We start from the raw sequence: 17,111 nt of genomic DNA, 5'->3' as shown, positions 1-17,111 counted from the left end.
TGGAAGTTTCTCTGTTTTCCCTGCAGTCACTTCTGTGAGGCAGTGGAAATGTTGCCACATTTATTTTCCAAATGAAGTTTTAGCATGGTCGTTCTCCTCAGGCTTTGACCTGCAGTGAGGTACCCCATTGTTTTACAGAGGGAAAGGGGAGAAAAAGAAAGGTGCATGTACTACTTCTTTGGTGGAAACCCTTGGTTCATCTGTTCATCTTGCATACTTCTATAGGGTTAGAGCCTAAGCGATCACCCCAGCTCTCCCCTTTGCCATTTGGAGGTGTACCTTCCCCTGTCTCATTGTAGGAAACCCAGGGGTGGAGGTAGGGAGGGGGAGAGGGACCGACAGAGGCAGGCATGAAAGGGAAGGAGAAGGGATGGGGGGGTAGAACCAGGGGGAGAGGCAGCTCTGCAGCACTAGCAGGAGCGTCAGTGGGGACAGAGGGACAGTGGGGGCCCTGTTTTCCCCACATTTCCATCTTGCTTCTCATCTCCCAGCACCTTCCAGTTCCCAGTGTCCCTTAGTACCTGAGGACAGTGGGGGGAAGGACAGGACTCAGCAGGGAGTCTCTGTCCTGCTGTACGCTTTTGGTTGGGATAGAGTTAACAACAGATTTGACCAGAGGGTATTAGAGGGAACTTATAACTGGCAGATCTGTTTAACAGTTGCTGGTCAGGATATTGACTTACCTGTTCTCGACATTAATTTATCTGATCTGTGCCATGCTCCCTTTTTTGTTGTACATGTTAAAGGCTCATTTTGTCTTTTGCAGTTTGCTGAGCTCTGTAGCGCTTGGTGGTGTATTGTCTGGGAGGTGTACTGTGAAAGCACTGGCCTTGAGCTGAGTCCGGTCTTTGGGTTCTGCACTGATGGCATTACTCTACTTTGGGAATCATCTCATGGAGACAGTTAACAATCACGCTTTTCCCCTTTTCCCCTCTGAGATGTTTTTGGTGGAGGAAACACACAGAGTGGCACCTTCACCACCTCCTTCTGTGTGGCAGACGTTTTCTCCCTTGTTACAACAACTCTTCAGTATCTTGAACATCCTTGGGGAACCAAAATGCGCCTATTGGTACAGATTTCCCTAGGGTTAACCAACTATTTAGGAATATCACCCAAGGCTATGCCCCAAGGCAGTGTGGTTATGGGTGATAAGGCATGTGGGAGAATAATGGGCAGGTACCTAGAATGGTTGTCACCTCCAATGGTTGGGAATGTCAACCCAAGCAAGTGCAGGATCCTGATGAAATAACAGAATGTTTGAAAATAGGGTGCCCTGGCCCCGGCTATGCCAAAGAGACAGTTTGTCGCACTGTTCTGGGGCCTGTCGTACGCCTACTGTGCACTATTCAGCACTATTCAACATGTCCCTCTAAATGGCCGATCCTGATCGGGACAGCGCTGCCCGGGCTGCGGACAAGGGCACTGAAGGGACACACCCTGGGGAAAAGGGCCTTCGGTGAGCTGTGGCTGAGTCCCAGGCAGGGAGAGGGCTGGAGCCAGAGCCTTGTGGGGGGCAAGTCACTGGGACCCCTTGCCAGAGGGGAGCTCTGCAGAATGGGAACACGTTGTCTGGGCGCGGGTGGGGGCCGGGGAGCAGCAGGGTGAGGGAAAGACTGCTGTGGGAGGCGGGCGGCACTGGGAGATGGCAGTGCTGGGAGGTGAGGGGCACTGGGAGGTGGGGGGATCTGTCTTTGGGGGGCTGTTGGAGGACGGTTTTCTGTTGGAGCAGCGCGTTGTCACCATAGGGTGTCCGGCTGTCAGGGGTGCTCTGTCCGCCCTCCCCTCGCGACCCCCAGATGCCTGGGCCCTTCCATGTGCAGCTGCCCCATGCAGGAAGCTGGACTGATGTCGGGGAAAGTGGTTGGATCTGTGCCGGAGGCGGGGGCTACTCTGTGCCGAGGCTGGGCTTGTTGCCAGGGCTGGCGTCTCTGCCACGCCTGGCTTTGCCCTGGAGGCTCTCGGGGTGGGGAGTGGGGGAGCGAGGAGGAGTTCTGGGAGGGATAAATCTGCCCCTCACCTTCTCCAGCTTCACCCAGGACTTGCCACTCGGCAGAGGAAGATGAAGGCCGCAGTGCTCGGCGTGGCCCTGCTCTTCACCATCCTGCTGTGCACCCCAGAAGATGCTCAGGTGAGTCCCCAATGCCACAGGGAGGGCTCAAGGCTGGGGACGGGTCTTGGCTGCAGAACACCAGCTCTCCTGCAGAGTGAAATTTGTAGCGGGGAGCACAAAAGCCCTTGACTTGGCCACTCCCTTTCCCAAGCCAGGGGCTGCTCCAGGCTGCCCTGCACCTCCAGCCCTGGGCAATGCAGCCTTCTCCCTCCCACAATCCCAGCTCTTCCCTCCACTTCCCCTGCAATTAAGCCTCTGACGCCCAGAGACCGGGTTCCTCACTGAATCGTCAGACCTCTCTCCTCCCCGGGAGGGGCCACCACAAACTGCTACAAGGGCCCACACCTGTTTCTCGTCTTGGCGCCCCACATCCCTCCCTTTTTGGCCTCCCCATCCCATCCTTTTGATTCCCTCACGCATCTCCTGCCCGGGATCCCTGCCGTGTCCTCTCCGGGGTCCCCAGATGCCCTCCCTTCAAGCGTTCCCGATGCCTTTCCTTCCGTCTGTCCCCCCAGTCCTTTGCCTTTCGTCCAGTCCACTGCGGCACAGTCTCCAGATCCCCTTCCTTGAACCCCCACTGCCAAACATGCTCCCAGTCCCCTGGCTTCGGTCCTCTGCAGTCCTCTTCCTCCTGCCCCCTCCAACCACCGCACTTGAAGTCCCCGTAGCCTCCCTGCTTGAATTCCCTCACTCGCATCCCATGCAGTCCTGCCCCTTCAACACCCCGGCCCAGTCCCTTGCGGTGCGCTAATTCACCCCAGCGCCCCGTCTCTGGGTCCCCCCCACCCCGTCCTCTTTGGAGGCCCTGAATTCCCCACGCTCTCCTTGTCTCCAGCCCCACCCCTGGTCCTTGCATGAGCGGGTATCGTGGGTGAAGCTTAGAGGAATGGGGCTGGGGGGGAGCAGAAGGGATTTTCCTGCTCACACCGGGGGAAGCCCTTGGACTGGAGGGACTGGGGACACCTGTGCCCCACGCACAGCCCCACCAAGGCCCAATCCAGACCACCGCTTTGCTCTTTGTCCCTAGGCAATATTTGAAGCAAGTGGAAGTTATTGCGTGAACGTAAGTAGTGGGGTGAACCTGGAGGGCAACACGCCTGGGGAACTGGAGGGCAATTTGGTCCTCCCATCCCGTGCTGGGTCTGGGGACATCCCAGTGACCAGTGCGGCCTCATGGTCTCTTAACAGAGAAGTCTCAGGCTCGGGCGAGTGAAGAGGGCTGAGGTAGGTACCGCGAGTTCGGCTGGCCCCAGGCCCTCCTCCCCTCGCCTCCTATGGCCACGACACTCCAGCGTGACCCAGTACACCCCAGGGCAACCCCAGAGAGCACCCTGCACCCCAGTGCTTGCCCAGGGAGGCCCCCTTCCCCAGGACCCCCCACTGCTTCCTGTGTGCACCATACAAAATCATGTACCCCGCTTTCCCCCGGCAGCACCCTCCCCAAAGACCCCATTGCTTTCCCCTGCCTCCCAGTACACCCCAGTGCACCCAAGCACATCCCTAACCCTCCCTTTCTCCCCAGCCCCCTGTGGCTGACAAGCAGGTGGAGCTTGTGCGCCAGAAACTTGTGGCTGCAGACGTTGATGTCTAGGTGAGCAGCATCAGGGCATCTCGAGCCCCACAAAGGATCCTGAGCCCTCAGGGGTGGGCAGAACTTGGGTAGGGGACAGGGAAACAGAGGGGACTGCCCAGGAGCCATGTCCCAGGGTGAGCTGGACAGAGCTGGCCCCGTGCCTTTCCTTGCACTCAGTGGGGCTCTGTGGACCCCGAGGGTTGCCGTGCAGGCCAGGCATACAGGCGCCATACAGACCCCCAGGATCACCATGAGGGCTGGGCTGGGCTCTGTGAGATTTAGGGGCATCCCGGGTTAATGACACATGGGGCACGGAGCTCCGGGTGCCACAGGGGGTCTCAGGAAAGCCAAGACCCTGTCGTGGGTGTATTGCGGGCTGCAATTCCCGTCTCCTTCCCTAGGTCTCCGCAGAGAGAGACGATGGGGACAAGGCCCCTCTCATGTCCCGGCAGACACTGGGGGTCATATTTTGGACTCTGCCTTTCAGGACTGGAGCCAGTGGTGACACCCGTGTCCTGTCCCCCTGCTGCAGCATGCGGAGATGATTGTCCCTCGATGAGCCCACCTGATCCCCTGGGAGCCCTGGGCCCTTTCCCTCTCACAATCAATAAACCCCTTCAGTAAAGGAACGCTCTGCATGTGTGTGCGCGTCCGTGTCCGTGTTCCCGCTCCTCTGCCAGCGCCTGGATGCCTGGGTCCTCTCTGGCCACACCACCGCAATGAGCAGAGGGGCTGAGGAAGCCCGGGTGCCTGGGGTGTCTCTGTAAAGGCGATCCCTTCCCACCCACCGTGTGCCCCCAGAAAAGGGCAGATCAGGGCAAAGTGGAGTGTCCCCCTGGGAGGCTGGGAGAGGGGAAGGGCAGGTGGTGCCAGCCCTTGGGGCACCCGGTGTTTTAGAGGCACAGCGGGAAACAGGTTCTTACCGGGGCTCTGGCGAGCACCATCCCCAAACAGCACAGTCTGGTGTCAGGACAGGAGAGGAGCGTGGACAGGCAGCCTGGACCCCAGGGTCCTCTGCCCCACTCTGGGCCCACGAGCCTTCCTGGACCCCCAGCCCACGCCCTTCACTGGGGCAACCCCCATCACCAGTCAGGAAGGCGTGTTGGGGCCACCGGACACTGCAGAGAATCCCCCAGGGACATGTGGCCCAGCTCAGTCACCATGGGAGTGGGAGAAGCGGGTTCCCTGGCGCTGAGCCCCTGTGGGTCTTCTCTGATGTCTCATAGTGGGGTTCGGCACCAGCTTCAGTTGGTACCCCCACAAAAAGCCCAGGCAGGTAGAAGCCGTGGTGCTCTGGGGAGCTGGAAGTGGCTAACAGGGCCACACCTTCTGGTGCCAGGTACTGGGGTCAGACGGGGGGTGTGGGCACCCCTCCTCTGTGGTGTCAGCTACTGGAGCGCGTGGGGCCCCAGTGCAGCTACTGGAGTGTTTCGGGTCCCAGTGCAGCTACTTGGAGCAAGTGGGAGTCTTTAACTTCCAGCCACAGGAGTGGGAACGCTGTGTATCCTAAAACCACTACGGGAGGGAAAGGGAAAGGGAAAGGGAAAGGGAAAGGGAAAGGGAAAGGGAAAGGGAAAGGGAAAGGGAAAGGGAAAGGGAAGGGAAAGGGAAAGGGAAAGGGAAGGGAAAGCAGTGGACGAGGAGGGGGAAGGGGCATGTGCTGTCAGGGCTGGCACTCACTGGGTCTCTCCCTCTAGTCCCAGAGGCAGCTCTTCTCCCAGGGCTGTAGCGTTCGCAAGCTGTTGAGCTCTACATGCAGAGAGATTCTGCAGGGCTTGTTCAGGCCAAACGGTCTTGGAGCTGCTGCTGCTGGAGATTCAGAGCTGTCTGTGCTGGGAAACCGGCCCTCGTGCCTAAGCCCAAGGCATGTCCTAGTGCTGCTGATCAGCCACACTTGACTCAGGGATGGGACCTCGGCTCGAGCAGGCATTGACCCTCAGTGAAAAGTGTCTTGGTGTCAACATGCCATGAGAGGCAGGACAGCCTCTTGCCTTTGGAGAGAGAAACAAACACTAGAGGAGTCCTTTCTTCTTCAGCCACCTGCAACCCATCTTGAAACGCTTTCCCAGGGGCCAGTCCTGTCCTTGGGTGGGAGGAGAGCAGGGCAGGGCCCTGACTCCACAGGCTGCTGCTCTCCATCGCGCGAGGGTGGCCAGGAAAACCCTGCTTCCCGAGTGCTGGTGGGAGCAGGAGGACAGGCGATGCTGGGGAGGGCGGCCGGCCTCCCGCCTGCCCAGCTGAAGAAACAGCTTCCTCTGTCTCTTCCTCCTCCTTCCCAGACGGAATCTTTTCCACGCTGTCAGCCTGCCCCTTCCTGCTTCTCGGTCTGCACCAAGCATCATGCCCTCAACCTTCAGCCATGCTCCCCCCAGGCTGAGACCCTCCTGCCTCCCATCTCCCCCTGCTCCAGCACACATGGCCCCACCTGTTCCCATGGTGCCTCCAGCTCGGGACACGTTTCAGTCTTTTGCCTAGGAATGCAGAGAAGCGCTTGGTGTCAGGACTGAGCATCAGCGCGGGCCCTCAGCCTGTCTCCTGCTCCTGTTGCACGAGAGCTGCTCTCCTGGCCGGTCTGAGTACCTCCCTTGGCCTGAGAGGTTCACTGCGGAGGGAGAGAGGGGTGTCCTGGGCCACCGCCCTGGTCGAGCTCCTGTTGGGAGAGCCATGCTCACCTGCAGGCGGATCCAGAGGAGGACCCGAGGGGCTACTCACAGCTGCATGAGCAGGATGTTCTCCTGCTGTGCAGGGGCAGGGGCCTGCGAGGGGCTGTGGCTGGGATGGACAGTGCAGGCTGGTGGGTAGCTAGCGTATGGGTTTGGGAACGGTTGAGGTGTTTGTGCTGTGAGCCCGTGGTCCAGTGCAGAGGGAACGGAGAACACACAAGTCGTCTCGGTGTGATGTGCGTGAATGGCAAAGGAATGTGAATTTGGAGAGGAAAAATGCCTGCTCGTCTCTGGGCTGGGACTGCTCTGAAGTCGCAAAGTCATGGCCTGTAGCTGTCCCTGCTAGACCCTGGGGAGTCACTGCTGACACCGCTATGCCACCTTGGCCCTTTCAGCGGGAAGGAGCTGATGCAGAGGGATGTTCGCTGCGGGTCTGTCCATGCTGTTTCACTCCCTACTGGTGCCCAGAGGAGAGCACGTATGGATTTCATCCAACACTGCAGCAGAGAGCAAAGGGGCCAAGAAACTCTGCTCAGGAAGGTGCTGCGGAGGAGATGATCCTCCCCGGCAGGACCTGGGTCTGGGCAGCCAGGCAGAGGGGAGGGAGATGTTCAAGCTGCACAGCAGAATGGAACGTCAAGGGATGTCAGGAGCTGGCACTGCCTCCAGCAAATCCGTCCCAGGCCCCCCCTGGGGACCCAGGGTCTCTGCCCAGGGTGGTTTGACACAGCTGGTTTGACCAGCAGCGAAGCTGAGCACGTATCCCAGAGACGCATAGATGCGCACACAGACACATGCACAGGACACACAGATGGACAATCACACAGCCTGCCACAGCCAAGACACTGCCACCAGCAGCCCCCATGCACAGGACCCCCATCACACATCTGCACCCACAGCCATGTTCCCTCCTCCGCTGCGCCTGGCACAGACCGACGATCACTCGTGCAGGCACACGCGCGCACACTCGGGTCCCCCAAGCACTAGCATGGCCCCTCTGCTGCCCGCGACCCCTGCCTGGACCCCAGCCTTCTGACCCACCCCTGGGTCCCCAGGTCGATGGCTGCTCCAGCTCGGTGCTCACTACAAACATGCAGCACTCGCACACCCATCCCACGGGCACCCCACACTCGCTGGTCCCCCCCGAGGAGGACCAGCACCGACCCCTGCCCACCTGATTCCCCAGCCCAGATGCGAGTTCCCCCTGCTCCTGCCTGGTCCAGCCTGAAGTCTTCTGGTGAAAACCCACGCACATCCCATGCAGAGCCCATCTGGGGGGGGGATGCAGACCCTCGTCCCCTCAGCAAGGGCAGCTCCAGTCGCCAGCGCAGCGCAGAACCCCTCACTCACCCTGTGAAGGGGAAACCCAAATTGCCACTGCCCAGCAAAGGCACCTGGTGACCAAGGAGTGATTTGGCAGGGAGGGCAGCAAGGGTTTAAGCTGGTGATACCGTAAAAGTTGGTGAAAGAAACTCTTTAAGGCTCGTTCTTTAGAGTTCTAGAAAGTGGGCGTTTATTGCAGTACTGGGTACACAGGGGATCGCTCCACCTAATGTGCATGCCGGGTTCTTGTATTGCAGAGATTATATACTCAAAAAGTTTGCATAGTCATTAGATTTTGGGGAACGTATCATATTCATGCTACTCATTGATATATGCAAATGGCCTTGGCGCATGCGCAGTCAAGATCAGTGGCGGTCTTCCAAATTCCTTTGGTGGTCACCGATAGTCTTCCTCACCGTGTTCGCTAGTTGAACTCAATCTTCAGGCGTGCTCAGTACCCTTTTGGCTTGTTTTCAAGGTTATTCCATGTGCTTATTTTACAAAAATCTACTAATCAGGATTTATTTTTCCGTAACGCTAAATCACGTCAATTAGTAAGGAACGTATCCCACCAAGGTGCAGTGTTACATCGTACCCAGGATATATTGTCCAAGGACACAGTACTTAAATCATGTCCATACTCCTCCTGCTGTCTAAAAATGTCTTCCTAACCTTATCTTGCTTGTAAATGTATCTCCTACCTATCATACTTGTAACTATAGTTTTGGTTATTTTGATTAGACAGGGACCAGGTGTTCCATCTGGTATCAGTGATGCCCAGATGTCCTGCACATCCCCGATGTCCCATCTGGTATCACTGGCAGGGAGCAGGGGCCCGCACAGAGAGACAAGCCGCAGGATGGAATCGCGAGGGTCCTGCGATGGCGGCGCCCTTGCCAGCAGAGCTGGGCTGGGGATGGACCCACGGCCAGCGCTCACAGGACAGGCACTGGCCCCAGCGTGGGGAAGGAACGGGCTCCTGCCCCGCAGGTGCCGAATCCCTCCAGAAGGGCTTGTGGCAGTAGGACTCTGCCCCAACGCATTCCTGTGTTTAAGCACAAAGGTCCGTTGAATTTGCCTCAAGGGGCACAGGAAAAACTCCCACACGCTGGTCCCCCCTGTAGCTGGTTTTGAGGACACACACCGTTCCCGCCCCACTGGCTAGAGGCCCGGGCCCCCCCTGGGTCCAGTAGCAGCACTGGGACCCCCACTGGCTCCAGGACCTGACACCACAGAGCCCACGGTGCCCACACCCCTGCTCTCATTCCCGTTGCGGCCCCCAAATCCACGCACACTGCTCTTGGCAGCAGCTGACACTTAATCCTTGCAAAACAAATGCACGCACTCCCCTCCCCACAGCCCCCAAGAGAGTGAGTTACACGGAGCGAGCGTTAAGAGAGGATCTGTTACACTACTATTATTATTATTACTATGACTCGTATTATTATTAGGGTTTATTTCCGTATTCTTAGGAAGGTTAATGGGATCGCCAGGAGTGGTTAACACAATGGCCACGAGGTGACTGTCGGTACCTCCTGGAGCTTGTGCTTGCAAAGGACCCAAGGCCTTTGCCAGGCCAGGCCAAGGGCTCCCTTCCCCCGCCACTCCTCCACCAGTTTGCACAGTCCCACCCACCCCCTCCTACATCCCAGACCCTCCAGTCTGCATCCTGACTAAACCTGACCAGTTGCCAAGTCTGGCTTTGCCTGCAGCCCCTTGACAGCCCATCAGTCAGTGCCACTGCTGAGGTGTGGCCTCCTTACTGCCTCCCTCACCACTTGTGCTCAGGGCAGTGGCTCCGCACCTTCTTCCTGATGACTTCTTACTTTCCCTATTACCTGCTTCTGCATCTGGGCAGATGCCCTTAAAGGAACAGGCACTCTCTCCTTCCACGTGCCCCTACACGCACCACCAAGGACAAACGGGACAGCGACAGGAGGGTCTCTGCAGAGACCCTGTGGAGGGGAGACCCCTTCCCCTGTGGCGCAGGACAGGAGGTGCAGCTGGAGACCACTCCCAGAGGAGCACTGGACCCACGGCAAGCCCCCCAGCCCCGGAGGGAGGGGATGGAAACTGGTGACTTCTGGCACAGGAGGAAGGCTCCTTTTGCTCCTGCAAAGCTGCGGGTACATGGGAAGCGCAGCCCCTGGAAAGAGGCGAGGAGGAGCCAGGCCCACCACGGAGACACGGGCGCCAGCTGAGCCTGAAGACCCATGGCACAGGACAGGCTGGGGGTGACTGTGCCGCAGAAGCAGCTTTGCTGAAAAGGACCTGGAGGCCTGGGATGGTTCTGGCTGAGAAGGGGTTAATTCTCTTCACTGCGGTGCCTGTGGCGGTCGGGGACCTTTCCAGCTTCCCGCGCTCTGCCGCATGGCGGGAGGCTGGGCGGGGCGGGGCCACGCCCGGGGCACCTGACCCCGACTGGCCAATGGCATGTTCATTCCTTACCACGTGACACCCCTCCCCCCCCGGGTTTCGCGCCTCTCGTCGTTTTCCTTTCCATTGCATTTTTGTTGTTGCTGATTTTTTAATTTTAAATTACTAAACTGTTCTTATCCCAACCCACGAGCGTCACCCTTCTGATTCTCTCCCCCATCTACCGGTGGCAGAGTGAGCGAGCGACTGCGTGGGGCTGAGTTTCCGGCTAAACCACCACACCCTCACTTTTAGCATCCAAAATCCTCTTTTAACTCTCAAAGCCTCATTTTTATGTTCCAAACCTTCACTTTCAGGGTCCAAACTCCTCTGTTAAGGCACAAAGCCTCCTTTAGAGGTCCCAAACCCTCACTGTTAGGGTTCAAGCCTGTCTTTTTTACTGTCTAACCCTCATTTATATGTTGCAAATCCTCATGTTCAGGGCCTAAACCCGTTCTTTAAAGCTCAAAGCCTCATTTTTAGGTCGCAAACCCTCACTTTTAGATTGAATCCGATCTTTTAATCACCAAACCATCATTTTCTCATTCCAAACAGTGACGTTATAATACATATTATTTTAATATAGTAGTATTATAGTATTATATTTCAAAGTATAGATCGGCGACCAATGATTACAATATTCAGTTAACTGCTTCCTTGTGAGGGGATCGAACCCACCCCCACCCCCCTTCCAATGCCTCAGTCAACGCCCTAGAGGTGACTTCTTTAAGACGGTGCCTTTAGACGATTCCCCACCCATATTAAATGTGACTTCCAAAACAACTATCTGATCCAAACATGCAAAAATAAATCCATATTCTGATAACCACGCCAAAATTCAGAGACCAGTCAAGACAAGTGGCCAAAGTGGGGACTCAAACCCCATTCAGTGGGACTCTAACCCGCTTGGTCAGCTTCGGGGACTCGAAGCCCTTTCCAAACCGGGCAGGGGACTCGGACCCCCCCAACAAGAAAACATCCTTGGCAAAATTCTTCTTCTCTTAATAACTGACCAAAAGAGCTATGACAAGCACCCGTACTTCAAACCCAATTAGCACTACAATTTCCCATTAAACCAGCTTTCCCCTCCTGCGCGGGCAGCCCTGTGGCTGGTACGTGAGGCATTCACGCCAGCAAGCGCCTCATTCCTTGACCTCGCCGGGCCTCGAAGCCAGCGGCGGGACTCGAACCCGCGGCCCTGGCTGGCGCTCCGGGCGCGCCCGTAGCAACGTGCTCGTCCGCTGGCACGCGGCCGCAGCGGGGCGGGGCCAGAGAAGGGGCGCTGCGGTGGTTGGCGGGGGGCCCTGCCTGTCCCCGCCTGGCGGGCGCCATTGGCTGAGAAGCCGGGAAGAGGGTGGGCGGGCGCCTGGGGGAGCTCCTGCAGAGCCCGCGCGGGCCGGCGGGCGGGGCCAGCCTCCCTCTTGTGAACTGAAGCCGGGCCCTTCGGCCTGCCCTGGGCTGGGGCCGCTTGCGGAGCCTCCGGGGGCGGCGGGAGGAGCGCTGACAGGCTGGGCCTCCCCTCTCTAGGTTCAGTCTTGGCAATGCTTCCCATCTTCCTCGTTTTTAAGAAAAAAATTGCATACAAGTTCTAACATTTTCCACACGCTCCCGAATTCCCCTCCCGCAGTGTGGAACGTCTTGAGCACCCCGCTTTGGAGACAAATCTTCTACAGTTCTACAGCCATCTCAATTGCCACATCTTCTAGATTTATTTGTTCTTCCTCCCCTTCTTCTTCTTTCTCATGTTGGACTTTTTTTTCTCTCTGGTTTCACCTGGGGCTCCCTGGTTGCGCCATCTTCCCATGAACCTGCACTCGATAAATGCAGGTGTACGCTGGGTTTCCCCAGTTGCTCTCCACAAGAAGTTTGACAGACGGAAAGGCTCTGGGAAGCGGCGCGTTCTGTGAAGAAGAGTGGGAAAAGGAAACGGGGGTGTTAAGAGCGGCAGTGCCATCACCCCGTCTTTGCACGCCGGCCCGGCTGGGGCTCGGTCTCCCTTCCCTCTGCCCCTTCCCGCTGCCCCTTGCTCTGTGCTGACAGTGAGGCCGGGGAGGCGCCCCTGCGCGTGGGGCACCTGGTGTGCAACCCCGCCGAGCTGCCGCTGCCTGCTGTGCCTGCTCTCCCCCTGGCAGGCGTGAGAGCGCCGCGGGAGAAGGGCCGTGCTGTGGTGGGAGGAGAGGACACTGTCCAGCCTGCCAGCAGGCCGCAGCATGGAGCGACGCTGCTGCCCGACGCCTCTCGCCACCAGGCCGCCCTGTTTCTCCACGGCACAAAGACGCTGCTTGCGTGGAGTGGGCGCGTGTGCAGCTGCCTCTGCTGAAGGCACCGGGCGCAGCCAGGGATCTCTCGGGACTCGTGCTCCTACGGGCCTGACCCTGCCCTTGCTACCCTCTTGCTACCACCACCGCGTGCTACTCAGCCCTCCCAAGCCCGCAGGTCTCTCTCTCGTGACGGTGGCCCGGGCCCCTCTGCCCAGGGAGAAAGCACGTGCCCTTCCTCCATGGACCTCCAGGCAAACCTGCCGTGCTCCCTGGCATCTCGTCCCCGTGCGTGGAGCGTACCTTCAGAGGGAAGGTCTGAATAGACTCTTTTGCCACGTCGTACGTGAACGTCCCAAGGAGAGTTTCCTCTTCTCCGTCCGCATCCACTCCCTCAGGGGCAAAGCACAAGGAGAGCCGCTCAGAGTCATCCCGACAGAGAGGCAAGGTACGCGCTGGCTCAGCCCTGTTATCCACCCACCCTCTCCTGGGGCTCGAGCAGCAGCCTAGCACCGGCTATGGCGGAGCTCAGTCTCCGCTTTGAGATTTGGTCAAGAACCCAGAGGTGCTTGGCCAGAACAAACCTCAAGAGGGATGAAACCTCTCGAGCCCCTGAAGCGTCCCGCGAGGGCACTGCAGTGCTCGCGAGAGATCAGGACACAAACCCCAGAAGATGCACAAAAGCAAGCAGGGCCCTGTCCTGGCTTTGCCCCAGGGCCAGATGCCCGCCAGAAGCGCCCAGCAGAGACTTACAAAGACAGCGACGTCTCTGGGGGCGCTGAGGACGGTCCCAGATGGAGACACGTCTTTGGAGATGTGCTGCACAGTGATGGCAGTCAGATGGACTCGTGCTGGCAACCTGATGACCACCTGGCCCTGATGCCCTTGGAAAGGCCAGCAGTTTCCTGGGGAAACATCCGCCTGCAACCAGAACGCGACAGCAATGAAGTGTGAGAGAGCACTGGGGCCAACACCACTGCCCACGTAGCTCGAAGCATAGGCGCCGGCGTGTCTGTGGGGCCTATTTCAGCTTGAAAATGAGGCGCCTGTGAGGAAGTGGAGAGAAGCAGGAGGCCCCCTGCCCTGCCTGACAAAGGGGGTCTCGGTATTAGGGAGCAGAGGAGAAGAGCGGTTACGAAAGCATCCTAGTCAGGCCCGTGCAGAAACACGTCCCTGCCCAGCGGCTCTGCAGGGCACCCGCCACCTCCCGCCTCCCGCCCGCAAAAAGGCACCGTTAGGGGTGAGTGTGGAACCAGGGTCGCCAGGGAGGAAGGCTTTCACCCAGCTGTGGCAGAGGACTGCGGGCAAGATGCAGCAGTTCACCTCTGTTCACCTCCCCAGGGCAACCACGGATCTCTAGCAAGCCCAGCCCTGTGTGAGAGCTTTGGTTTCCAGAACCTGAGCAGCACGGTGGGCTTGACCAGTACCACTGGCCTGAGGGGAGAGCCCCTGAGGTCAGTCCCCAACTTCTTGGGAAGGAAGGACACCTTCCCTGAAGATTTCTGCTACGATACCTGCAAAATAGTCTCAGGAGGCTTGGCAGCGCGGAAGAACCGTAAAGCCCAGCAGCTCCAATTCTCTTGGCAGTCGTAGGTCTCGGAAGTTCTCTGCGTGTCAATGGTGGCACCTGTAAGGAAGGGAGAGCAGATGACTGCTAGAGGCGCAGACTAGGAGGGAGCTGGTGCTCAGGCAGTATTTGTGACGCCGCCGTCCAGCTCCACGTCTGTCAGTCCTGTCCTCGTCACCACACTGGGGGCGGGGGGGTGCCCAGCTGCACAGAGCAATGACGGCAGCCCCATCCCTGGTGAGTGCTTCTCCCACAGCACCACGAGGAGAAGGTCTGAGGGCTCTGGGAGCCTGCAGGCGCCCACGAGCACGACAGCAGACCAAAGCTGAGGGCTTGGAGCACGAGCAGCAAAGGACGGCCCAGCCATTCCCTTTGCAAATGCAGCGCAGAGGAGCAGAGCCCCTCCATCAGCACAGGAAGACGTGCGGGGGCAGCGCCAGGGGCACCTGTGTGGAGGCCGAGGGCTTGAGTGGGAGGGAGCCTGAGCGACCCGCTCTGCCACAGCCTTGCTCTTGGACCCCGTGAAGGATTTAAGCTGCCCCATTTTGGAGAGCAGCGCCTGGAGCACGGGCTGCTTTGGGGAGTGCTAGGGGCAAGCGCAGGGCAAGGACTGGGCTGCTTGTGTCCATACCAGAGCTTTCCAGGGCCCAGTCAGACATCTCGACGTAGGCACCCAAAGCCTTCTTGGACGCTGCCTGGTTCACTTCCTGAGCTTCCTGGGAACGCCAGAAATCAACACAGAAAAGGACCACATCAGCAGGCAGTGCAGCGTGGCTCCTAGCGCCCGCAGAGGCAAAGGGTCAGTGTCAGGAAGGCAAGGCAAGGCAAGCCTTGTCCACAGAGCTGCAAGACTCTCTGCTGCTGGCGTGAGCCGTGAGGACTAGGAAGATTATCTGTGGCCATGGCCATGGCCATGACCCTAAGGTGTGTTGATGTGGGTCCCCACACCACCGTCCACACCCTCTGTGCTCTCCATGTCAGCTGGGAGAGAGGCTCAGGCCCTGTAAGCCATGGCTGGCGCTGTACGTGTGCCTGGGTCCCACCACTGCCTCAGGAGCCCGCTCAGAGGAGCCAGAGGCACCGGCGCGCCTAGGAAAGGCTCTCAGGAGTCCTCTGCTGCCTGAAGCGGCCTTGTTACACTGGGGCTGGAGAGGGGCCTGTGCAGTGCAGAAGCTCACCCAGCAAGCCCCTGGGGCAAAGGCTGGGTTGCTGCAGTCAGCAGTCAGACCCCACCCAGAATCCTGAAGAAAATGTTCTCAGGGGTTCTGCCCAGCCAAGCCTCCTTCCCCAAAATGCAGGATCACCTTCAAACTGCGGATCTGTGCCCTCAGCTGAGCCACCTCCTCCAGCAGAAAGCGTGTCTTTTGGGTTTCCTCCGCCACCAAAACGGGCAAGTTCCTGCACGACAGGAAAGCCGATCCGGTCAGAGAGTGGCCCATCGCCTCTGGGGAGCGTCTGAGCTCAGCAAGAGGAGAGAGAGACACGTGTGCTTTCCCTGCTTTGCCAGTGCTTCCCTTCCGCACCAGGCTGAGCAAAAGGCAAAGGCAGGAGGGAAGTACGGGAGCCCTGGCTGTTAGGAAAGTGAGCGCAGGTAGCACGAGGTCGGCTGACGCTTCTGCACAGAACCAGTTCCAGCTCAGGAAACCTCTCTTACCACAGCATCTTCAGGTTTGCCGACGACACGCGTGTCAGCTCCTGGCAGGGAAAAATGCTCCGTTAGAGCATCTGCTACCAGAGTTGCCGGGGCTTCCCAGGAGAGGCTTCCCTAGGAAGGCACAAGCTGCCGCTTCTTTGGGTCAGCCTGCGTGGCAGCAGCGCAGCCTCTGATTCCTCCAGCCACTGCCAGCAACGAGTCACTGACCTCTATCAGTCCCTTTGCCTGCGTTGTCCACACCGGCAGCGAGGTCGCGCAGTAAGCACCAGCTGCAATTCACATCACCGAGAGACAGCTATTTTAGCGGAGTTGCTAGCCATCCCTGCAGCTGCGTTGCCTCCTGCCTGGTGCCCTGGGGCTGGGCAGCAGGTGAGCCGAGGAGGTGGGGAACGTGGGGTGCAGAGAGAGGACGCGCCTCTGACCGGGAGCCATCAGCCCAGGCTGGAGGGGGCTGCGTAGCCGTGGCCTTCAGGTGTGCTCGGTGCCCCAGAGCTACTCCCCATTTCCCCTCACTGCTTCGGTGAGCACCGAGGCTGGGCTGCATGGGCTAGGAGAGGTACCTCTCCATGGGTCCCCCTGCACGGCCCCTCCCGTCTGGGAATCCCCAGCTCAGGCTTGGAAAGAGCTACGCCCTTCTCTCGCAGACTTGCAGACTAAGCAAGCCATTTGGCCCAGTGGCCAGAGCAGCAGCACGGCTGGGAGGCTACCAGTCTTACCGGTAGTCCAAATGCCAGTGCCAGTCAAGGACCTCCTCAGGACGCACCCGCACCACGGGCGTTTCACACATACTGGCCCAAAAGGAAAGCTGGCATCCAGCACAGCCAGGCTGTGTTTGCTCATGAAAACTCACCCAGAGCCACTGGGAGCCACAGGAAGACGACTTTCAAGAACCTCTTGCTCTGCGGGCCCATCTTTTGCCTGGAAAAGAGGGAGTCCTGTGGGTGTCAGTACTGCAAGTCTTGGGCAAACCCCCTCACCCGTGGATTTCCCTCTTCAGGCCCTAAAGCCATTGCTTTGCAAGCCTGCTACTGACAGAGAGCTGACAGATTGGCGCCCAGCACAAACACGATTTCTGTCCACGCCGTTCAACGCTGCCGGCAGATCTTCCCCAAACGAAGGGCTCCAGGAGCACCTTCCGAAAGGGAATGAAAATCGTGCAGGGAAGTAGAGAGGTTGAGCAGATGAGGACTGCTTTTCAGTAGTCCTTCTGGGGTGGACCTTGCTCCCTCTCTTTGGCTGAGAGAGCAGGCCTGTTCTCACTTGCAGGCACACACATTGCTCTTAGGGGTGTTTCTCCGCGCAGCTGGGAAGCGCAGGGGCCTTGTCTGGCTTTCCTTCCAGACCTGTGTGGTCTCTTGCCAGAGCTGGGGAAGACCCTTGCCCTGCGGAGGCTTGGCTGTGCTCCTGAGCTTCTGGCTACACGGCGGTTTGTCCTACCACAGCTCTGGGAGGGTTCTGGGGCTCCGGTAAATGCGTGGGAGTGGGGCTGCCGAGGGGCTTTGCTCTTGGCTCTCCCCGAGCACGGGCACCGCATGAGCTTTGGTGCAC

The 17,111-nt window shown here is 58.8% G+C and overlaps 1 protein-coding gene and 1 long non-coding RNA gene across 18 annotated transcripts in view; one reads left to right on the top strand and one right to left on the bottom strand.

Annotated features, from left to right (window-relative positions):
- Nucleotides 1-1,991: 1,991 nt before the first annotated feature.
- LOC135316912 (uncharacterized) lies at nt 1,992-4,312 on the top strand. The gene is made up of 5 exons (XR_010376112.1): nt 1,992-2,128; nt 3,138-3,173; nt 3,299-3,334; nt 3,633-3,701; nt 4,171-4,312. It is a non-coding gene; the product is annotated as an uncharacterized LOC135316912 (long non-coding RNA).
- Nucleotides 4,313-11,770: 7,458 nt separating this feature from the next.
- LOC135316934 (sperm-associated antigen 4 protein-like) overlaps nt 11,771-17,111 on the bottom strand; it is a 17,208-nt gene continuing 11,867 nt past the window's right edge. For 16 of the 17 annotated variants that reach the window (XM_064472196.1, XM_064472200.1, XM_064472201.1 and 13 more), the window contains 9 exons: nt 16,414-16,481; nt 15,771-15,832; nt 15,564-15,604; nt 15,214-15,307; nt 14,541-14,625; nt 13,857-13,969; nt 13,096-13,263; nt 12,646-12,735; nt 11,771-11,985 (listed from right to left, as the gene is read on the bottom strand). In XM_064472196.1, the coding sequence (XP_064328266.1) occupies nt 11,854-11,985; nt 12,646-12,735; nt 13,096-13,263; nt 13,857-13,969; nt 14,541-14,625; nt 15,214-15,307; nt 15,564-15,604; nt 15,771-15,832; nt 16,414-16,481 (853 nt within the window). In that variant the 3' untranslated portion in view covers nt 11,771-11,853. The remainder of the gene's footprint in view (nt 11,986-12,645; nt 12,736-13,095; nt 13,264-13,856; nt 13,970-14,540; nt 14,626-15,213; nt 15,308-15,563; nt 15,605-15,770; nt 15,833-16,413; nt 16,482-17,111) is intronic. The other variant, XM_064472205.1, reaches the window with a different exon arrangement.

The sequence above is a fragment of the Phalacrocorax carbo genome, chromosome 23, assembly GCF_963921805.1.
Source record: "Phalacrocorax carbo chromosome 23, bPhaCar2.1, whole genome shotgun sequence".
NCBI lineage: Eukaryota > Metazoa > Chordata > Aves > Suliformes > Phalacrocoracidae > Phalacrocorax > Phalacrocorax carbo.
This window is presented reverse-complemented; position numbering and strand designations above follow the sequence as displayed.